Here is a 25,092-nt window from a genome sequence, read left to right as displayed (position 1 = left end):
TCTTCTTCTTGTTAGATCTTGAGTCTGTATTTCTGTGTCCGTGACACATGGACGGTATGGATCATGACCATCATAACCATGTCCAACCATTGGTGTGGACAATGGATAAGCATCAATCATATTAAATCTTTGCAAGATTCATCTATTATATGTTAGTTGGTAGAGAAAAATGCTACCAACTATTAGATGCATAATCTGAAGACTAATGCAAAAAGTTGTTTTTTCTAGCATTTTCATCTAAAATTCATGTATAAGTAGGTTAGTAGCTATAACACATGTAGATGTAGTGCCCACTAGGTTAAGATCATCAACATATACAACGATGATCACAAAACCAATTTTATCTTGTTTCATAAACAAACAAGGGATTAGTGGATCACTTATAAAATTATTTGTAATTAAATAATCTCAAAGACATTGATACCACATTCATCCAGATTGTTTTAAACCATACAAGGCCTTACATAATTTAATACCATGATATTTTCCTAGAGCGGGTTGATTTGGAATTCCTGTTTCTAAGCTAGGTGGAACTTTCATATAAATATTTGCTTCAAGAGAACCATATAGATATGGAGTAACTACATCCATCAGATGCATCTCAAGGGTGGCATGAATTATCATTCCAATAATATATCGAAATGTAATTGAATCCATGACTGGAGAATATGTGGATTCATAATCAATGCCAAATTGTTGAGTAAATCCTTGAGCAACAAGATGAGCTTTATAGTAGGTTATTTCGCCTTGAGCATCTCGCTTGCATATTAATACCATTTTATATCTTACAGGGCGAGATGTAAGAGTGTCTACAATTGGACACAAGACTTTCCTCTTACGCAAAGAGGCATACTCCTCCTCAATAGCAGTTTTTTATTTTGATCAATCTGAGCGATGTATCGCCTCTTTGATGGTTTGAGGTTCAGGATCATCTTCATCGCAAGAAAGGGCTTCTATAATCATATATGCAAATGATTCATCTACTGTAATAGATGGTCTGTCCTAATCGTCCATGCTAGAGAGAAACACAACTCTCTGAGATAGATGATGCAAAATTAAATATAATAAGAGGTCGAATCATAATTCGATATAAACCATTTTTTGTAGCAAAAGCTTTTTCAACAACTTTATGATTCTTCGCAAGAACCAAAACCTCTTTTCTATTTAAAGTGGCAGTCGAGAGGTGATAACCATTAATACGCACATCTCAGTAGCTGATCAGACTCCGAGGTGTTGAGGGTGCAAACATCGCATGTTTACATTTTATGATGGAACATGTAGGTAATTTTACCATCGTTGTACCTTCTTGGAAACAAAATGCATTTGTTCCAGCCATGGTCATCATATTTTTAGTTTGCCAAGTTGAAGGTTTTTCAATAAAAAATTGTCTATCTTGCAAGATAGTATGTGTTGTTGTAGAATCAATGAGTGCATCATTTGATTCATCATTAGAGGTTCTATCATTCATATAAGCCTCTAAATCATCAACACCAATTGAATCCATGGACGCATCCATGGTATGAACTTCACGAGCCTTAGCTTGTAATTTCTTATTTTCTTGGAATATTTTAATAAAATATTTTGAAGTATGGCACGCTGCTAAATGTCCAATCATTCCACACTTATGGCAAGAACGCATCTCTGATTTTTGTTTTCTACTATAATTAATAGTAGAACGTTTATTCTTTTCATATGGGTAGAAATGGTCTTGGCTATGACTACCCTGATACTTATGAGCAAGTTTCCCGTATTTATATAATTTCTTCTTAGACTTTGAAATATTAAGTGCATGAGATTCTGGAACTGTAGTTCCAATAGGATGAGCTTCCGCATTGTGCAAGAATAGCTCATTTTGCTTCTCCGTAAGAAGTAGATAGGACATGAGATCAGAATGACTTTGAAATTTCATGATCATGTATTGTTGTGCAAGTACAGCAGATACAGGAAGAAATGTAGAGAGAGTTTTTTCAATCATTTCTTCTTCAAAAATACTTTGTCCACATGATCGTAATTGTGAGACAATACTATACATTTCACTATTGAAAGCATTTAAATTTGGAAAATCCAAGATACGTAAATGTGTCCAATCATGATGTGCACGTGGAAGAAAAATGGTCTTTTGATGATCAAACCTAGATTTAAGATTCTTCCAAAGTTCTGCAGGATCTTCCATTTTCAAATATTGATGTTGTAATGAAGGTACAAGATGACGACAAAGGAGAAGAAGTGCTTTTCAACGAATAGCAGGAGATATAGAAATACTTGTTGTAGGAGATTCTTCAAACATAATGGCATCTGAGAATTGTTCTGCAAATAAATTTGCTTTTGCCATTTTTGCCCATAATAGATAATTGTTTCCATCCAAAGTCAATGGTGGTAATAAAAGAGCTTGAAAATGTTGGGATGCACTGGTAATAGTTGGAACCATAGTAAAAGCAGTTGAAGATGTTGAAGCACTCATTATAAATAAATCTGTAAAGAAAGTACAAGATCAAGTAAAAAAGTTGAGTAAAACGTACCTTAAAATATAAAGTCAAATAAAATGATAAACTTGAACTTGAAAAAGCAAAAATATATAATTTTTTTTATTTTAAAAAGAGAGAGTTGTAGATTAAGGCATCAAAACAGTAATAGGATGGCGGCAACGGTAGGGGGGCAGGGTAGCAATGGCGGGCGGTGGCAGGCAACGGTGGACAGCAGCAACGGGTGGCAGGAGGTGGCAACAACGATAGCGACGGACAGCTACGGCGGGTGGCAGCGTCAATGGCGATAGGGTGGCAACGGCAAATTTGGCAGGTGTTCGGCGACAATTTGGCGTCTGTTTGATGGCAGTTTGGGGGCAAGCGCAGGGCACAGTAGAGAGTAAGCAGAGGGTGGAGTTAGGCTGGATTAAGTATTCAAAGCAAGCAAGGTAGGGAGTAGAACAAGTACTCTAAGCAAGCAGCTAATGGGTGAAGGGCGAGCAAGAAGAAGAAGATCATGATGCAGACACTGAAGAAGGGTAGCAACAGGTTTGAAGAGTCAAAGACTAGAGCAAAAAAATTGTGATAGTGTGTAGAAGAGAGTAGTGCTGATAACATGTTGAGAATGTTTAGAAAGACACAAGAGTAATAGTAAGTCATACACACACACAAGAGTAGTAGTAAGTCATACACACAAGAGGGTTTCTAAGGAGAGAGAGCTTCACACACACACTTCTATTAATCTGGTTGTGTCTCATATACAAGAAGAGAAAAGAGGAGAGGATAAACAATACTTCTCCACTAGACTCTAAATACTGTAACTACAGTAATTACTGTAGTCTACAGTAAATATTATGAAGAGCGTCGGCTACATTTAATGATCTCAACAAGATTCATCCAGGAAGTCACGTTAAGACGACTTGTGCAAGGCGAGATCCAGCCCTTAAAACTGCTCCAGTTCTGATACTTTGCCAACCTGCGATACCCTGCTGTTCATACCCACCTCCGCGCCTAAGCTGGGCATCGACATGACACCCGCTAACGACGCGGCAGCTGTTCCAAACTGTCCACGCCCGTTTTCAAACTCGTATGTCCTGCTAATTACTACTATCATCTCTGCGGATTACAGTTTCTTGGCATGGCGTGATTTTTGCGCGGGTCAATCAACTCACAGGAGGTCTTGTGTTTTAGCATTTGCAAAACGAGGTGTCGTGGTTGCGAACCCAACGAGGAAGATGCACAAACCTTCTTTTTCTGGTCTTTACGAGCTCTAGCGGCGTAGCGGGGATCGCATTAGGGTTTTGGAGGTTTAGGGTTCAGCCACAGCTATGGCCCTGAAGCCTGCAGGTGGATTCGGCACGGATCCCGTGATGGGAGATCTTGTCCCGGACAAGAAACGATCGCGTGAATACAAGGTGACTAACCGATTACAGGAAGGCAAGAGGCCGCTGTATGCGATTTGCTTCAACCTGATCGACTCCCGCTTCTACCACGTCTTTGCATCAGCGGGAGGGAATAGGGTCACGGTGTACCAGTGTCTACCCGAAGGTGGAGCGGTTGCAGTTTTATTAGCGTTCGTTGACGAGGACAAAGAAGAGGAGTTTTACACCGTGAGCTGGGCAGTTGGGCGAGATGGCAACCCCTTGCTGGCGTGCAGTGGCAGCAATGGAGTCCTCCGCATCATTGATTGCGAGAGCGAGAAGCTGCAGAAGAGCTTCGTAGGGCATGGTGACTCCGTGAATGAGCTTCGCACCCAGACTTTGAAGCCTTGCCTCATTGCTTCAGCGAGCAAGGACGAGAGCGTGAGACTGTGGAATGCCGACACTGGTGTCTGTGTGCTTATCTTCGCGGGAGCAGGGGGTCACCGCAATGAGGTGCTCAGCGTCGATTTTCATGGCTCGGATATATTGCAAATGGCCAGCTGTGGGATGGACAACACCATTAAAATTTGGTCCTTAAGGGATTACTGGAAGTTCGTGGAGATGTCGTTCACATGGACTGACTCCCCATCAAAATTCCCCACCAAGTACGTCCAGTTTCCAGTTTTCAATGCTCTGGTACACAGCAACTACGTCGACTGCACGCGCTGGCTTGGGGATTTCATTCTATCCAAGAGTGTCGACAACGAGATTGTGCTATGGGAGCCGCTGCTTAAGGTTTCTGGGACGACAGGAAACGAGGGAAAAGTGGACGTTTTGCAAAAGTACCCCGTTCCTGAGTGCGATATCTGGTTCATAAAATTCTCCTGCGATTTTCACTTCAATCATCTTGCCGTAGGGAACCGCGAAGGAAAGCTGTTCGTGTGGGAGGTCCAGTCGAGCCCGCCTAACTTGGTTGCGAAGCTCTCACATCCCCAGTGCAAGTCTCCGATTAGGCAGACGGCGACCTCGTTTGATGGCAGTACTATCATGTGCTGTTGTGAGGATGGCTGCATTTGGCGCTGGGATGCTGTGTCTTGATGATCGTGGATATCTGGAGCCAATTTCAATGTTTGTGAAACTCTAAATCTGTGAGCTCATTCATTCCTCGCTGTAAGGTTCCGCTCACCACCCGTACCTCTCTGCCATTGATTTTGGTGATGGAATCAAACACCCCAATGAGCTCCTCCGAGGATGGGTGCGTGCATTGTATTTTGAGGTTAGGGTTTGGATTAATCCCACACAAGCAGGCGACATAGGGTATTGAGAAGATGCGTTTGTTTATCGACGCTGAAGGACATATTTGAAGCCTGCAAATGCAAAGAGTAAAGAGCAAGGTTTACAATGATCTTAAACAATGGAGGTAGAGACGTGTAGACTACGCAAGGATTTCAGTCTGATAGGTGTTTGTAAAGTAGGAACCCACTTGAAAAATTTGCTGAATGGAAGATGACGCGGGTGGGATCACTCCTTCACAGTGTTTGACAAAGCAGCGGACAGTCACAGTTGACACTCGTAAGTTTTTAGTGCGGTCTTTCTAGCGTGGTTACTTTATTTCCGCTAGGGGCTGGATGCCTCAGGAAGTCTGTCTAGCATGTGCATTGATTTACGCCACTGTTTATATGGCTATGACCCTAGCGAATTGCATGCAGGTAAGTCGCACTAGATGTCGATCTCCACCTTGAAAAGGAAAAAAAGGAGATTGCTGAAGCATTCAATATGTGCTCTCTCAACTCGTGATTGTCCCATCTTCTTAGAAAGGTGGCATGTATGATTGTCCCATCTTCTTAGAAAGGTGGCATGTTCATCAAGATGTTTGGCTAATTTCTTTTAAATTGTTAACCAATTAATTTGTCCATACTTTATAAAGACTTCCATATCATGGTTCTTACATGGAGCTCACTCCATGTTTCTTGTTCAAAAACAAAGTGGTTTCTTTGAGTTTATATGTTCAAAAAGTATAAGCTTCTAAGTAGAGACCAAATCTACAAACTTATTTGAAGATTTGAAGATTTGAAGTAAGTTTGTAGACAAAGGAGGTTGCCTAATTCTATAATATGTGCTTGTTGACTCTTCAAAAATCTATGCAAGATTGTTCTAAATTTTGAGGGAAAGAATATAATACAATGAATATTAAGCTAGAACTAACTTATCTTTTTTATGTATTGACTATCATATTTTTATGCCATATGAGTCAAATAAACATGGCTTCTTTCTAGCATATTGATCAGATGTCAAATTATTTAAAAGAGTAATTTAATTCAAATAACAAATTTTATTTTTTATCAGCTAGATTGATAGAAGAAAAGTTTCTTTGTAAACTTTTTATCCAAGTTTTGTAGAATAAGTCATAAGTTCTGCTCCTTCAACCTAAAAATATGATTTGGAATCAACCATTAGTTTCCTAATTGGACCATACAAAAGACCAATGGGATTAAAAACTTTTTGAAGAAGAATTACTTTTGATGCCATTCTTGTAATTTTTAGGAAGCTAATAATTTGACTATTATTACCGTAAGGTTGTGTGTTGGCTTGTTTGAAAGATAAAGTGACATTATATTATAAGTTTTTAAGTTGAGTGTCTGCTCAAAATATTTTAATATTTTATTTTATTTTGATAGGATAAACTAATTGTCTTCTTTGACTTCTACAAATTGATATAGGAATTGGAATACTACAAAAGGTAATAGATCCTTTTCCAAGGTATATAAACCAATAAAATTTTCTTCTTTTTTTAAGGCTTTGCATTGATGGACTACAACTTTTCAAGCCTTATGAAGATAGTAGTGGATTTTATTCTACATGTAACTAATACTAGAATTCATCATATAATATTATTAGAATGCCTCTTCATAAGGCATAGGCTGTAAGTAGAAATATGCATATATGATGAATAATGATGGAAAGGTATAGAGCTGAGAGACATCTAAGTTTCATTTTTTTTTAATAGAAAAATATTTTGTGAAAAATCTATTGATTCTTATTAAGGTACCTATCCTATAGAATAAAATTCCTATTATATGATAGAATTGATCATTAAATTCTAATTTTTTCATTGATTTAAATAAAAAAATTGATAAAACTTTGTAATAGGCTTTAAAAAAATCAACTTTTTATAATGAAAAAGATTAATTGGAATTTTTAATCTAATTAATTGTTTCTTGAGTTATTAGAACATTGTTAAGAATACATCTCATAAAAAAAAAAGCTATTTAATTTAGGTGTATGATTTCCATTAGTATGGATCATAGACTTTTAAAAATAGTTTTAGAATTAATTTTATAATATGTATTTAGTAATATAATTGGGTTTTAATATTTTTTTAATAGAATAAAATAATATATATTTTTAAAATATAATAAAAAATATTCTACTTTAAGTGCTTATTTAATTGATACCATATAATCTTCTTATATAATGTACTAGAATAATTTAAAAAAAAAACTCAATATTTATTCTATTTTGTTTTTGGCCATTTCTTTTATAATCTTATCTAATTTGTTCAAGTTGAAGAAATTAGTGAAATTATCATTTATAATATCATTGATTTTACGTCATGGATATATATATTTATTTAGATAAGAAATACTAGATAGAAGATAAATGTAAGTAGATTTGATATTATCTTGTGGCAAAACTTATTAAAAGCTAAATAAACACATATTTGACTTCATACATATTTGTAGTTCATTGGTAGGTTAGAAACTTAGCCAACAAATTAGCCATGTGTTGTACATATGGATAGTTTGTGATATAAGCTAACAATGTGGCATATAGATAAGAAACTTGCTTTATAAGTTAAGACATGTGTTTTGTAAATTAAATATATATTGGAAGTCCTATAGAATTTTGCTATGTAGCTCCTAATTAGATAGTATATATGGAAGCAAGAGAGAATCTTTCTTCACTCTTATTAATACCAATCTATTCTTTACTCTTGTTTTAAGACATTTTAATCTTCTTGTCTTTGGCAATAGTCATTCTAAGTTAATATTATATTATCTTTGAATAATTTTCTAGTCTTTTTGACTGATACAAGAATTTATTGAACTTTTAGTTCTTTAAAATTTATGTCTTTAACAATTTGATAGGAGTGTTAATTTGTTTATGTTTTATTTTAGAAGTGAGTGGATTACTTTACTTTTACTATTTTATTTTGAAATTTGAAAACTACTCATCTTTAAACTAACTTTTAGTTTTTTAAACAATGATTTTTTTCTTTAAAGAGAGTAGAGTGTTGTTTTTTGTAGAAATTTTCATTTGATATTAGAAGTTGCAAATTATCTTTTTTTTAATTTAAATTATGAATTTATTTAAATTATTTAGGAAAGAAAAAGCTATAGATACTATTCATGGCAAAAGTGAAAATAGATTTGCAACTATTGCAAATCTTTATAAACTTGTCAACACTCTTAGGATCAAAATCTCACATATTTCTAATGTAAATCATAGAGGTATTATTTCTACACATATAGAAGGAATCAAAAATGAAGTTCATGCTTTACACCAAGAAGCAATTAAGAGAAGCAAGTAGATTAAGTATATAATTGAATGTAAGAAGTTTTGTTTCTATAAATATGAAGGAGATAAGAATAAGTATATTGAAAAAGCTTGACAAAACAAAATCAAAGTTTTGAGGATTTCTACAATAAGTGAAGCTCTTTCTAAGGTTGCATCCTTTTCAATACCTTCATGGATTTATTGAAGTTGGATTCATAGGTACACTTTTATTTGAGAGTGCTCTCTCTTGATTTGCACTTTTGATGGAAAAGTATTCATGACTCTTTTATAATTTGAATTCATTCTTAGAAGTGTTTATGGTTACATTTGGAGGAAGTAATTGAAAAATGATAGTAAAGACCAAAATCCTATCTTTCCAAGAAAGATTATCTTCAACCACCATATATGATGCAAAATTCTAAAACCTTCCTTACAATGTGGATTAGAATAATAGAGCCGTTATTAATCAATTTTGATATAGGTTGAAAGAAAATATCTAATGAGTTACATTTAATATAATTAGATCTTTTTTTAATGAACAACATTTAATATAATTAGATCTTCTTCTAATCTAGTTATTTTAGGATTTTTGTGGCTAAAAAAATATAATCCTCAAATAGACTAGATTTCTTATAATCTTGATTTTTTTCGTAGTTTAGTCTAAGATTTTGCAAGTCAAGTAGAAATTTATAAGTTGAATACATCCAAATTCTTATTGATAGGTGCGAGAGCTTTTATGCATGCTATAAAAGAATAGTCAATTTTTTATATATATGCCACACCTATTTTTGATTAAAAAAATATTTCAATTAGTATTTAAAATTAATATTAAGATTATCAAGATTTTTTTAAAAGAAAAAATAAAAATATTCTTTCAAAGTATTATTTCTATTGATCTTCATGAAAGACCTCAACTACTATTCTATTGATCTTCATGAAAGACCTCAACTACTATTTGGACCAATCTATAACTTATTACAAAAAAAATTGATTACACTTAAAGAACACATTGATGAAAAGTTTACTAAAAACTTCATATGTCATTCTAAATTTCTAGAAGAGGCTCTTATCTTATTTGTAAAAAAAAAAAGATGGATCTCTTTAAATGTGTGTGGACTATCAAAGAGTTAAAAAGATCACCATCAAAAATTGGTATCCTCTATCTTTAATTTTAGGACTTTTTAATTAATTCAATTAAACAAAGATCTATATAAAAATAGATCTATAAGAAGAAAATTATTTGATATGTATTAAAAAAAATATGAATAAAAAATTAAATTTCAAACTTGGTATGAGTATTTCAAATATAATATCATACCTTTTGGACTCACAAATGCACTAGCTACTTTTTAACATCTAATAAATGATTTTTTTTGTGAATTTCTTAATGACTTTATTACCTATTATCTATATGATATTTTAATCTATTTTAAGAATATAAAAAGTATAAATTTCATATTTTTTGTGTGTTAAAAAAAATTAAAAGATGCAAGATTATATGCTAAGATGAAAAGTGTATATTTTACTTTACTTAAATTGACTTACTAGGATATATCATTTTAAATGATGGCCTTATGATAGATCTTAAGAAAATCATGACTATTATGAATTGGAAGATTCTGAAAGCAATTAAAGATTTACAATATTTTTTTAGAATTTACCAATTATTATTGGATCTTCATCAATTTTTTTTCTCAAATTGTAGCTTCTTTTACATGTTTGATATATAAAAAAAACTTGAGTAGAAAAAAGAAGCTAAAACATCTTTTGAAGCCTTACAAATAACATTTATTTTTATATCAATCTTGTATTGTGTTGACTTTTTTAAGGTTTTTTTTTTTTTTTTTTTTTTTTTTTTTATGAAAACATATCCATCAAACTTTGTTTTAGATGAAGTGTTGTTACAAATGGTAGCAAATAACAAGCTCTATGTGGTAGCTTTCTATTTCAAGAAATTTTTAGTAACTAAGATTAATTATGAGATCGACAATAAAGTTTTTTTTTTTTTTTTTTTAAATTGTGGATTCATTAAAAGAATGACATTGTTAAGGATAATTTAAAAAGTTTTAAGATGATTGGACAAAGTGTAAATAGGTCTAAGCAAGGCCATTTGAATATTGAGTCAAATATGGCTTTGGTCTCTTTTTTTCAATTAAGTTTAGTTTGTACTTTTTCTATTTTATTTTATTTTATTTTCTTTTGTTCTATTTTCTATTTTATTATTTTATTTTTTAAAATTTTATTTAATTTTTTTCCAGTTTTTTCTATTGTACATTGTTATAGAATTTAAGTTATTATAGATTGAAAGAATTTTAGATCTTAGAGAGAATTTAGTCCATTTTATTGGTATCAAAGCGAGTGTTAGTTTGTTCTTTGGTAGTGTATTGATAGCTACTATCTAGTTAGAAGTCAGTTATTGTGGTCACACCAAATATTATTTTGGGGCTATCACAAGCTATTTCTAAGAAGTCAACTAGAAAAAGAGAAGGCATTATGGTAGCAAAGTCATGCAAAGAAATTGCAGCACAGGTGATAAGGCAAAGCCATCTCAAATAGAGGCTCAAATACAACATCTCTTAAATCACATAGCTACTTTGCAAGGAAAAATTGAAGCTTTTAGAGCAAAGAAGTTGACATTTGCTAGTCTAAAATTAAATAAGTCTAATATATATTTTAAAACTTCAAGGTAAGAAGATATATGCCAATGGCTCTTCAACATGCGACAATTTTTTTAATTAAGACCAATACCATCAAAAAAATTGTACATGCAACTAACTATTTGAGAGGTGTGATAGCTATTTGGTAGTGACATCAAGCTCAAAACTATAGAGCTCAAGATAGATTTTATAACTTCGAGGAATTTGAGACAAAATTAGGAGTCAATTTCACCCCATCAATGTGCAAAAATTAGGATCTGATTAATTAATTGACCTTATATAATCCATATTAGTATAAAATTCTATCTTTTGATTCAAGTTTTTATGACTTCAAATTGATAGTGTTTCATGGACAAAGATGATGGATTGGATTGTACAAGGATTGAAACCTATGAGTCAACGAGAAGAAGAATTAAGGGATCTACAAATATTTGAGGAAGCAATTAGAATTGCAAAAAAAATTGATGCTATAGATTTTAAAAACTATGGAGCTCAACTTATAATGTAGAATCCTATGCTGCTATCTTGTATTAAGGCACAATAACCAATGCCAATAGAGACTGATACCGTGGAAAAACCACTAACACTACAAAGATGACAAATATTGTCGTAGAAGAGATTATATTTCTACTATTGGGAACTAGGCCATCAGATCAATGATTGTGCAAAACATCAAAATTTAGGCACCAATAAATCAAGGTATGTTTATAAACTTGAGCTTCACCAAGTTGATAAAGAAGTGGAGCACAGAAATGGGACTCTTCTATAAAGACGGTGAGAGCTAATATTAGAGATAATTGATATTTTTTAGAGAATAATAACATGGCCTTAGATAACTATAAGAAGAATCAATTGATATATTTAACAGATCAATTAAAAAGACAATCATGTCAAGTATTTGTAAATTGTAGCTATACAAAAAATTATATCTTAATTAAAATTGCCAATCAACTTGGGATTAAAACGAAGGTGATGAAAAGAAAGAGTATATACTTAGTAGATGATCAAAAAAATATATTGAATGAAACATGTGAAGAAAAAACCTTGTGGTTGAGTGACACCTATGCCTTGAGAAAAAAATTCATGGTACTAAAGCTCAGATATGATGTTATCCTTGGTATGCCATATCTAAAGATAAAAAATAAACAAGTTGATTGGCTAGCAAGGACAATCTTTTTCAAAGACAATGGATATAAGATGACTCTTTGTACCTTTGCATTGAGTGAAGTAGCAAAACAATCTAAAGCTAAAGACTTACTTATAGGGATGATTTTTATGAAGAAGCAAATATATGTGGTAGTTCCAAATCTTACATCATTAGTAAAAAAGATAGTCAAAGGGGCAAAATGGATAGAGCAATTTATACATGAATATTAAAATATTTTACCAATCAACTTACATAATAGCATGCCACCTAATCAAGGTGCCTCTTTCCAAATAGATCTATTGCTTAGAGCCAAATTGATAAGTTGATTAATTTATTGCCTCGTACCAAATGAATTTAAAGAATTATAAAAGATATTGGATGTATTTTTAAAAAAACGCCTCATTTAAGTAAACATGTCACTATGGAGAATATTTGTATTTTTTGTATCTAAAAAAGATGGTGGATTTTGGCTTTGCATTGATTTTTGAAGCCTCAATAAGTAGACTATCAAGAATACATATCCACTTCCATGTATAGATGATCTTCTTGACTAACTTCAAGGTGTAATGATCTTTAGAAAATTAGATCTTTGGAGTAGCTATTGGCAGATACCTATTGCAAAAGAAGATATAAAAAAGATGTCATTTTGTACGTGCTATGGATATTTTAAATGACTTATTTTATCTTTTGGCCTCACCAATGTTTTAGTTTCTTTCATGGATGATATAAATAGACTATTTTGAGACCTTTTGAAAAAATATGTAATTGTCTTCATCAATGATATGCTAGTTTATAGTAAAATTCCTACAAAGGATGAGTAATATCTATAGAAAGTGCTGCACCAACTATGATATAGTCACTTCTATTGCAAGTGATCAAAGTGTGAACTTTGGAAGTTAAAGGTCACTTTTTTGGAGCATGTAGTATCTTTTAAAGTTGTACATATAGAGCAAGATAAGATGAAAGTGTTAGAAGATTGACCAACTTTCAAAGATGCTTCTAAAATTTGCTCATTTTTAAGCTTTGCTGGATATTATCATCATTTTATTCAATGATTTGCATATATTATTGCTTCACTAAAAAGATTTTAAGAAAAGGTGCCTCATTTGAATGGAAACTAGGATAGCAAAGTTCCTTTGATAAATTGAAGGAGACACTCATTACTGCTACAATATTGCAACTATATAAATTCAACCTTCCTTGTACATTTGACATTGATGCTTTCGACTTTGCTATTGGTATAGTACTTCAATAAGACTTTAGTAGGGACCTTCAATTTATGGCATATGAATCATGTAAGTTCAAAAGGATAGAGTGTAATTACTCTACACATAATCAAAAGCAACTAGCAATTGTATATGCTACAAAGATATAGTGATACTATTTGTTGGAAAAGCTAATGAATATTTGGATTAACTATTGGCTCTTGCTACACAATTTGCATCTAAAAAATATAAAATTATGACATCATCATTAGAAAGAATAATTATAGCTTTTTGACATTCAACTTGAGTACAAGCAAGGGTGACAACATATTGTGCCAGATAGCTTATTGTGAAGACCAAACTTGAAGCTCAAATAAAAAAGCAATGTAAAAGTGGCCACTATTAGTAGTATCATTTCAAACCTAATTAAAGGAGTAAAATGAAAGAAAGCTACACATTGGGATGCTTATTTTAAGATACTTATTGATCAATTGAAGATGGATAATGTATAATATCAAGATTATCATCTTAGTAATGTCTTGCTCTATTTTACAATAAATTTATATACTTGCTAATGCTATACTCCAAATGTGCATACTTTAAGAAAGACACAACATTCTAATATTTAGACATCTAAGATAAAAAAGGACTCTAAAATGGACTATGGGACATAGTTTTGGATAGATTTATATTATAATGTTTAAGCTTTTGTATGCTCTTGTGAATCATGTTAACATAATAAAATATGCAATGTAATATTTTTTAGGCTATTACAACTAATTCTACTATCTATGGCATAATAAAAGTAGGTGACCATGGATTTTATTATGTATTTGCTGTAGTTACCTCACAATGACATTGCAATTGTTATCTTTATAAATCAACTTTTAAAGCAAATTCATGTGGCTATGGTGTACTCTAATATTGATAGTCCAATACTTGTACGGATCTTTTTCAATATTGTATTTGTCATAATGGATTATCTTGTATTATCATTTTAAATTGAGATCCATCCTTTACAATGAATTTTGATAGACTTTGTTTAAATTACTAGGTACACAATTTGCTATGTCTATGGCCTTCTATACTCAAACAGCTAGACAAATAGAGTATCATCATATTATGTGTATTCTTACTTGAGACTGTATCAGGCACCTAGTTGTAGAAGATAAGTAATAATGTAACAACAATTTTACTAAGTTTAATAGAGTCTTAAATAAAATTTAAGTAATCTTTAATAATCCAATTAAAATAAATTTAAAAGAAGTCACAAAAAAAATACATAGAATCCTAAAGAAATATTAAAAATAGATATCATATTATAATCTTAATTAAAATTTTAATTGAATCTTAATCAAATCCTAAGTCAAATCCTAATAAAATCTTAATAAGTTTTTAAATCCTGAATAAATCCTAGAAAAGTTCTAAACCAAATCCTAAAAAAATTCTAATCTTAATCAAATCCTAATCAAATCCTAGATCTTAAACAAACTCTTAACAAATCCTATAATAAAATAGAACTTCAACAACTAATAATTAAATTATTGATATCAACTATTTTTTATTTATTTATTTATTTTTTAATGTTTTAATTAAAAATAAGCATAAGAAAGATGAAATCAATCGTACTTACTAATTGAAAGAAATCCAAGATAATCCAATCGGGCGTTGGATGGCTTCTTATTCCAAACTAAACATTGAACTTTTAATGCCAATATCTCCTTCTTGAATTATTGAATTTCTCTCAAAGTTCACTTAAACATTGAAAATCAAGTTTAGTAGCTATAAAAAAAATCACTTCAATCCAATTAATAAATTGCTAAAAATCTTAGAAATAGTCATTGACCCTCAAACTCCAATTTTTGAGACTTCAATCCACTAAAACATTCATAGATTTCAATCTAATTATTTGATTGATTTCAAAATTTGCATATATATTTACATCTAGTCTATCAAAATATTGTCCAAATTTTACCTATACATACACCACAAAATTCAAGAAATTCTCAAATTTATAAACATATTTTTATTTCTTAAATCCTAATTCCACCAAGAACATTATTAACTTTGAAAATCTCTCAAAATTTCAATATTAATTCAAATAATATGAAATTAATATCTTAAAATATTTTCTTAAGTTTGATTTCAAATGCTATTCTTTGATCTACCAAAGGACCTTAGAATCACTATAGATGTATGGTTTTGTTCCTCAAGATTTGATTTTGATCTAGGTTGACAACTGGTCCTCTTTGGATATCAATTCTTGGCTTCTTAAGATATTTTTTTTTAAAATCTACTCTTAACTTTTTTTTAAATATACTTATATTATTTAATTATTTAATTTACTTTTTTTTTCCTTATTTATGGCCCTATAAAGTAAGTAGAAGCCCATTTTATAAAAAAAGAGCATTAGCACTTTTTAGTTTTATTATTTTTTTGAATATTATCTATATTTTTAAGATAAATTTTTATAATATTTTAAAATAAGATCTTTTATAATATAATATATTTTTTTATTATTTTTTATTAATTATCCATATTATATCATAGCAGTATACAAATTAGACCTTAGAAGATATACTACGAGCATTTGTGGCAGTTCACTATAATGATTGAAATGAATATTTGACACTCTTAGAGTTTGTTACAATTATAGTATTCAAGGAAGTATTTGTCATTCATCATTCTTCCTTAATATTAATCAATATCCAATTATACCAGTAGTTCTCTATCATTCTACTCATACTAACAACTTGATAATGGAAAAATTTATATAATGGCTTATAATAGCTTTATACAAGGCACAACAATTTCTTCCTTACTGCACAAAATCAATAGAAGTAGTATGAGGATAATCATTGATAATACAAGACCTTTCAAGAAGGTGACTAGGTATTATTCTCAAATGCCAATTTTTTACTTACTACATTAACCCAAGTCCGTAAGCTGACACCTTGGTGGCTTAGACCTTTCTGCATTTCTATAGTGATTTCTAATGTTGCATGTTGCCTCGAGTTTTTGTTACATATTTGGATCCATTCAATCTTCTATATTTTATAGCTCAAGGAATTTCATACTAAACCAAGATATTTCTCGGATCGACATTAATTACTACCATAATCAATTGTAATTGATGATCAATAGGAGTATAAAATGGACAATATTTTAGAGCACTACTACCTTTGCCATGGCAATAGATATTTACAACTTTAATACAAAGTCCTCTAAAAAAGTTATTTGATCTATAGTGCAATGTGAGAACCTATACAAAATTACATTTATTGTTAAGAGATCATTTGGAGATACTATTAGAAGCAAAATGAGGATGTTTTGTATAAACAGAGGAAGATTAATTATAATGGAATATTTATATTATTGATGCATAGAGATAGGTAGGTGGAGCTCTTTTTGAGAATTTTCTAGAATTCAAGCTAGACTGGTAGTATATATGAGATCCACCATGAAACATTTTAAAAGAACTTAGGGTGATTGTATAGATAGAGTCTATAATTAAAAATATTTTAGAAATTTCAAGATGATTGGACAAAGTATAAATAGGATTGGCCAAGGCCATTTAGATATTTGATGAAGTATGGCTTCAATTCTTTTTCTTAGTTAAGTTTGATTTGTATTTTTTTTTCTTCTATTTTGTTCTATTTTCTTTTGCTTTGTTTTGCCTTTTATTCTTCTATTCTATTTAATTTTATTTAGTTTTTTTTTGGTTTGCTCTATCCTACATTGTGATAGAATTTATGTTGCTGTAGATTAAAAAGGTTTTAGATCTTAGAAAGAGTTTAATCTCATTTCATATATCCTTGAATCTTCTTATTTATAATATTAAAAATAATTCTTTTAAGTTTCATGATATTTCTAAGTTTAAATTCAAAAATAGTCTATTCTATTGAAAAGAGTAATTATATATTTTAAAAGATAAAATATATTTATGTATTTGTTAAGCTTGTTATAACTTTATGGCAATTGGACATTTTAGATATAATAAGACTTTGGAGTTAATATGAAGAAATATTTTGTAGTTTCAAATGTGAAAGGCAATCAAAGATTTTGTAGAATTATTTGACATTTGTTCAAGATCGAAAACTCTTCATCTTGATTTTATAGACTTCTTTGCCTTCTACATATTCTAAAACAACCATAGTCTTTTGTTTCAATAGAATTTATCACATATCTTCTGGTCTGAGGTTCTTATGATTTTATATTTGTGATAATAGATTATTTTATTAAAATGGTATATTTTATACTATATATAATATATTATTGATGAAGAAACAAGTAAGTTTTTTTTAACAACATCTATCATGTTTATGGATTTTACAAAGATATTATATCAGATAGGAAGATTTAATTTGTTTTAAGATTTTGAAGATTTTTTTTTTTTTTAAATTTCAAAGATAGAAATAAATTTATCTTTGGCTTTTTATCTTCAAATCAATGGAAAAATGAAGCAAATAAACTAAATTTTGGAATAGTTTTTGAGGTGTACCATCAATTACCAAAAAGATGATTGAACAATTCTTTTGCCATTGGAAAAATTTGCTTATAATAATATGGTAGATTCTTCTATGTAAAAAATATATTTTTTTTATTAATTATGGTTATCATCCATAATTTAATACTTTTGACTTTACAAAAATTGATAATTTTGGAATAAAAGATTTTACAAATCATTTATTTGAGCTACATACAATAATGAAGGTACAACTAAAAGAACTTCAAGAATGACAAAAGACCAATACGGATGCCTATTATAAAGAATAATATCAATTCTACATTGGCAACAAGATATAGTTACTTTGTAGCAATATGAAGAGTAGGTACCTTTCTGACTAATTGGATTATTGTAGGCTTGGATCATTTTTTATTTGTAAATAAATAAATCTAATTGCTTATTATTTATATCTATTAGAGTCTATAAAAATCAATTTTATATTCTTTATAGCTATTTTTAAATCATATACGATAGTAAATATCTTGAAAAGAAGGTAAATCTTATATATCTTTTTATAGAAATAAATAATAATCAAGAGTTTGAGATAGAAGATGTCTTAGACTCAAAGCAATACTGATTTTTTTTGAAATATCTTGTTCATTGGTATGGATATGATATTAATAAATACATGTGTAATCCAACAAAAAATCTTGTAAATGCAACAAAGTAAATTGATGTTTTTTATTGATAGCATCTATCAAAATCAAGATAAAGAATATTAAAATGTTGTTATAAAAGAAACAAGATCTAGAAAAAATAAAATTTTACCTTTTATTTTTGTTTATAATTTCTATATATTTTTGGTACTAAAAAGATAGAAAATCAATAAGTGACTAATTCAATTTAAGAACTATTACTTGTTGAATTATTAGATGAGACATTGTGATTGTCACAACCTTTATGATGACGTAATAGAGATGAAGATCCTCAAGAACAACATGTTTTTTCTCAAATAAATGGTGAGATACAATATCTTTGATATCACAATTTTGGAAGAGACTCTCGATGTTTGGTGATTTTATTAAAGGTATGAATGATTCATGATGGTATTTTAAATATTTTATATGAAGGGAGTTACAAAGGCCTCAACAATGATCAAATAACAAGGTAGTCTTCTTATCCTAGTATGAAATACTATTGATAGTTGAGAAGACCTATCAACTACGTTCAATGGAGACAAAGATGAAAGTATATAGCAAAGACAATTTGACACAACTTGGACTTTCTTTAGATATGATGACTATTCTTTATAGAACTTATTCCTAAAAAGAGAGGTAATATCATAGACATACATATTTACCTAAATACGAGGTGCTAGGTAGAAGATAATTATAAATAAATTTGATATTATCTTATGATAAGCTTTTTAGAAGCTTTATAGACATGTATTTGATTTTATACATATTTATAGTTGATTAGTAGATTAGAAACTTGTCCAAAAAGTTAGCCATGTGTTGTATGTATAGGTGGCTTGTGATACAAGCTAATAATATAGCATCCATATATAAAACTTGTCTTGTAAGTTAAGACATATGTTTTTCAAATTAGACATGTATTGAAAATATTATAGAATATTATTATGATATACTTAATCTCAATGCATCATTGATATTTGTAGAATAAATAATTTTACTTATAAAAGTGAAAGAATATAATGCTAATATATTTACAAATTTGAATGAAATTTAGAACAGAAGATTGTTGGCTTCAATAGATTATTCAAGCTTTGAAGGTATTATCTTTTTGAGTAGATATCCGACTTTATAGTAGTTCAAGGTAAATATTTGAAGAAGATTAGGATAGGAATTTTGGCATTAAGTGAAATTTTTTTATTCTTTATTTTTACCTTGGATAAGAATGTGTGAGAAGGAGATTGTTGGAATTTTAAGGCGGCAAGTTTCAAGACTAATTTGAGGTTTTTGGTGCTATTTATTAATTTTTTTAATATTGAGATTTAAAAAGAAGCTAGATCTTGTTATTAGCTTTCTAATAAGTCTTAGCACACACAAGAAGAAGAGTTGTGACAAAGAAGATCTATACAAGTTTGTAGAAGGGAGATTAGTGGAGTTTTCAAGAGGTGTGATTTAAGACCCATTTGAGATTTTCTATGCCATTTCCTATATTTTTTTCTTTATGATTGGAGATTTCAAAAAAAAACTAGATATTATTGTTAATTTTTCAATAAGCTTTAGCATGAAAAAAAAAGAGCTGTAATGATAGAGATCCAAGGTAATTTATAGACAAAGGTTTTGAAGGTAACAACTACAATAAGTGGCCAACTTTTTTTCTTTGGTTTGGCTTTTATTTTTTAATTTTTTAATTTATTGATTTTAATAATTTAAAGTTTGTAACTTGAATTAAGTTCAATTAACTAAACTTTGCTAAGATTGGATTAGTAATAAGTGAATTATAGGTACTTTAGTGAAAAGAGGTTTGAGTTTGAGATTAGAGCCAAAATTTAGGTGCATCTTGGCACATAGAAGAAATTAAACTGAAATTTGCATTCAAACTTTGAAATTCCTTTTCTATATTTGATTTCACTTAAACAATATTGTGATTCTTACAAACCATTAGCAATCAAAGACCTTGTATTTCCTTCTGGAGGCTTATCTTCTTGACAATGTAACCACACATCTCTTAATTAGATAGTATACATAGAGGCAAGAGAGAAACCTTCTTCACTCTTGTCAATGCCATTCTAGTTTTTAGTCTCATTTTGAGACTTTTTAATCTTCTTAACTTTAGTAAAAGCCATTTTAGTTTAATATTATATCATATTTGAATGATTTTTTAATCTTTTTGAGTGACATAAGAATTTATTGATCTTTTAATTCTTTGAAATTTATGTCCTTGTTACTTTATATGGAAATATTTCCATATAAGCTTCTTAAATCCTATTGAAGGTATTGTGTCTTAATAAATTGCTTAATCTAAGACAATATTGTGTTATAACATAACTAGTAGATAAAAATAAATAAATAAATAATATTATAGAATATATTATTTTAAAATATAGTAGAAAATTATCTAAAAAATATAAATTATAATCAAGGAGATATCAAAATTAATAAGTGCTAATGCTACCATTTTACAAAATGAGCTTCTATTTACTTTGTAAGGCCATAAATAAGATAAAATAAGATAGAATAGCAAAATTGATATTATGGACATCTTAAGATAAAATTAGATAGTATTTTTTAAAAAAAATTATGTAAACAAATTAGATATTGATACCCAAAGAAGACTACTTATGAATATGGATTAAAATCAAATCCCAAGGCACAAAATTTCATCTTTATAAAATAAATTAGATTCTTTTGTTAATCAAAGAAGTAATATTTATTCTTCTTCAAATTCTTCCAAACCATAAGTTTTTTCTTTAACCTTGATTAAAGAAGAAACTTTAAGTGATTTATTTTAGTATTAATTTCAACAACTTGGATCAAGTTTAAGTTTTTGAGAGCTTTTTAAAGTTAGAAATATTTTCAATGATTTTAGATTTTGAGAAATAAAATACATATATATATATATATATATATATATATATATATATTTATTTATTTAAAAAATTATAAATATTATAGTAAATAGATAAATAAAATTTTTTAGACTTATAAATATATTTTTTAAAAATAAATTTTAAAAATTTTAAATTAATCTAATAATTAGATTGAATGATATTAAAATTTGATTGGATTAATATTTAAAATATTTGATTAATATGAGTAGTGAAAGTTTCTATAATTTTAAGTAATTTAGTAATTCTATTGAAGAAAAAAATTTTGAGATTTTAGGAGATTTAGTCTTAAACAATTTTACAAATTTAAAAAGCAAATGAATAATTCAACAAGAAGTTATTACTACTAGATGATCAACATTAAGGTTAGAAAAGGAAGACGACTATTACTTAATTAATATAGGAGCTTTTTTTATCCAATTGATAAGTTTAATTATTTTCAAACTTTTTATTCTTCTTATTTGCTTGAAGATTGAAATGTGTAAATGTTTTTTTTAATAAAGATCAGCAATTAGATTAATAATTATTGAGATTTTAAGACTACTATAGGGATTTGGTTACAATTTACTTAGGATTTGATTAGGGCTTGTTTAGAATCTAATTAGGATTTCATTGGTATTTGGTTTGAATTTCATTAGAATTTGGTTAGAATTTTTTTAGAATTGTTTTTAGAATTTCATTAAGATTTCTTTAGAATTTGATTTGGATTTGGTAAAGATTTATTTAAAATTTACTTAAGTTTTTTTAAAATATTTTTTTAGAATTTCTTAAATTTTTTCTTAAAATTGATTAAAATTTAATTAAGATTTTAAAGATTTAATGGAATTTATTTATAATTCTATTAGAATTATTAAGATCTTTTTTGTTGCAAATTCTAATTTTTCCTCTACAACCAAGTACCCAATGTTTTTTCAAACAAGAAAATATGTTGTAGAACAACAATTTGTAAGTCGCCTCATGGTTTTATAAAAGATGGTTTCTATTTTTGCTATTAAAGTTTGATTTTAATATAAGAAATTAGGTTCCTTGCAATAGCACTTTTAAAAGATAAGAAGTTATTTAGATATTACAGCTACATTATCTTTGGTATGAAGATTACTTGTATTGTTATTTGGTTCTTCTATCTTATCTTAATTCAAAGAGGGGCTAATAACTTGTAAATATGTTGAATTTTTTTAATATAGAAGATTCCTAAAATTTTAAGTCTTCTGGTGTTTTTTCGATTAGAGACTGGTTCAATTTGGCCGCCTATCACTTCGGTAACTAAAGGTAGGGAGAGTCCGACATCAGTTAAATGACCACAGCTAGGGTCTGCAGGATTTGCAGAGAACATTGATTGGGAAAGCATGGAAGGTCATTGAGGTGCAAGAGGAGAAGAGATAGCACGAGTCGAAGGCATGGCAGGGGTGAAGAGATCGAATTGAGTTCCACATGATGAATATCAGGAATCTTTCGCGCGTCGAGGGCCCCATGAAGGTTTCTGATTTAGGATGCATAGCAAATCTGCCCTACTCCGCCTACATTCTGTTTGAAACTGTCCCCATATTTAATTGTATGTATCAGATTCGGAGTTGGCATCTCTTCGTCGCTGATGTGTTAAATACCAATCAGATTTTCCTGAAAACAATCTTACAGTTGAGGCGTACATTTTTTATACCGATTAATTGCATTGCCAGAATCATTTGATGATTTTGAGTCTTTGGTCTTCGTTTCCTGATGGCTCTCTTTCCACTTATGATAATCTTGGTAGATTAGACATCCTGCATTAATGGTTTAGTTGGTATATTGCTTGTGCGAGGCAACTGATTGAGAGAATCATCCGCAGCAAGTATTCGTACATATCATTCATGTTCAAGTAGTTCAATAGAAGTGTATGCATGAAATTTCCGACAGCTCCGCCAGTTGATTCTTGATGTGCTGTCTCTAGGCTTTACACTTGGGCGATAAATTATGTTGGTCCCTTGGAATATTTCTTGATGCATCGATCCTTGAGTGCTGCTGTAGTAGCTCAAAATGAAGTGGAGTTCACCGTGATTCAGCCACTTAACATGATCAGTCTACGGACGAACATAGACGTGCAGTTGACCGACCCAACGATCCAATTCCCTATGTCTTGGCTTGTTCCAGCAACTTAAGACTTTCATTATCCTCAGCTGTTCCTCGATTCTCTTGCCTACCATTCTTTTTTGTTTGTTTGTTTGTTGTGTTTTACGGTTGTCGAAAGCTGTCGGGTAGAGATCGTTCAGGCTGGGAGTTCACATAAACTGCATATGTTCACGGAAGAGGAGTTGTTGAAGTTGGTGAATGACGGGCCATCTCAATGGATCGTTATCTACATCAAAGACGTTAATGAGACACTGCAGGGGGTGATAGTATAAAACCATGATCTCCACACCATACAAACAGAATTTTCTCTAGTATTTTGGTTGACAAGATTGAATCATGGAAAAAAAGTGAGAAATACAAAAGTATTAAAATAAATTAAAATAAAAAAATAAAACGCACTGACATCCTTGGCTCCCAGTAAAATCCTAAAAGAGCTTCAAGCAGACTTCAGGCAATGTGAGATTGCGGTGAATATGATAATCAAAACGAGCTTGACAGGCATCAGCTGAGAACAAACTAAGGGTGGCTACGATTTCGAAGATGACTGACGAGAACAAGACACAGAGTGAGGCATATCTGCCCCAAATTTGTGAAAGTAGCTTTCTTTTCTCTGTAGATCTGAAAGTCATTTAAGTCAGCCTGGTGTCCAAAATGTGTCATCACTTGAATATCTGACTGTGGATGGAATGATGCAAATCCGACCACCTGTACAATCCCAAGCTGCGAACAAAGCTTATTGCAAGGCTGGATTATTCCAACTTCGCTGTCTTGTTCAGATTCTAAGTTTTTGAACTTACTTGAAGGACGTCAGATGTAACTCTTGTTTCATAAAAGGGTCCCGAATGAATCTTTCAACCTTGCCCTTCAAGACTGCTCTTCTCAACAGAGAAATACTCTTCATAGCTCTAACAATGACTTTAATTTTCCTGTTCAAAGTACATTGCAAACCAGCCTTCACATTCGAAAAAGACAAGCTCTATCTTCTGCTTTATCAGCTACTTCGAGAAGCGCCTTGCCTACCAACTCCTTTCCTGCTATGAAGTTGTCACGTCTAGTGTATATTGCTATTGGGCGAGGCCTTAATGAGGACACCATCACCAATAGTTTCGTTTGTAAGTACTTATGTGATGCATACTCTGCTATCAAGACCGTTGCCCTAGGTGTTAGACTCCATGCTTTAGCTGATTCTACACAATGAACTCATGTCCTGAAAAATTCTCCTTCCAAACAGACAGAAATAACAGAGGCAATGGGGGAGTTGTTACAGCAACAAAGGTTATCATGTTTCATATTTGAAACCTTGGTAAAGCTGCTCAATCACCATAAGTGCTTCTTCCAAATAGTAACGCAAATGCACCTGCTCCCTTCAGTAAAATGGAATCTAAGAATCCTCGTGTGCAAAGATTGGATCAAAGTACTCCACTTACTTCAAAGCTCTGCACATTGCAGCACGACACGTTCGCCTAACACTCATCTCGAAATCTTGAAGTCTAAGTGAATAGAAGGTGAAAAGTGAGGGAACCGATAGTGCAGGGCCTTGCGTATCATGTGAGGTCAACGGCCAAGGAATGTG

General features: G+C 30.5%; 1 protein-coding gene across 1 annotated transcript; it reads left to right on the top strand.

Moving 5' to 3' along the window:
• The first annotated feature begins 3,545 nt into the window (after positions 1-3,545).
• LOC112276319 (polycomb group protein FIE1) lies at positions 3,546-5,738 on the top strand. The gene has a single exon (XM_024507506.3). It carries the CDS (start codon positions 3,791-3,793, stop codon positions 4,919-4,921), a length of 1,131 nt encoding a protein of 376 aa, XP_024363274.1. The 5' UTR covers positions 3,546-3,790; the 3' UTR covers positions 4,922-5,738.
• Positions 5,739-25,092: the final 19,354 nt, after the last annotated feature.

Source organism: Physcomitrium patens, chromosome 24 (genome assembly GCF_059467195.1).
Source record: "Physcomitrium patens ecotype Gransden chromosome 24, ASM5946719v1, whole genome shotgun sequence".
NCBI classification, from domain to species: Eukaryota; Viridiplantae; Streptophyta; class Bryopsida; order Funariales; family Funariaceae; genus Physcomitrium; species Physcomitrium patens.
The sequence above is the reverse complement of the archived record's forward strand: the minus strand, read 5'-3'. Positions and strand labels throughout refer to the sequence as shown.

What these genes read in the sequence shown, in the direction of transcription:
- LOC112276319 (XM_024507506.3), top strand. Translation starts at nt 3,791, where the DNA reads ATGGCCCTGAAGCCTGCAGGTGGATTCGGCACGGATCCCGTGATGGGA.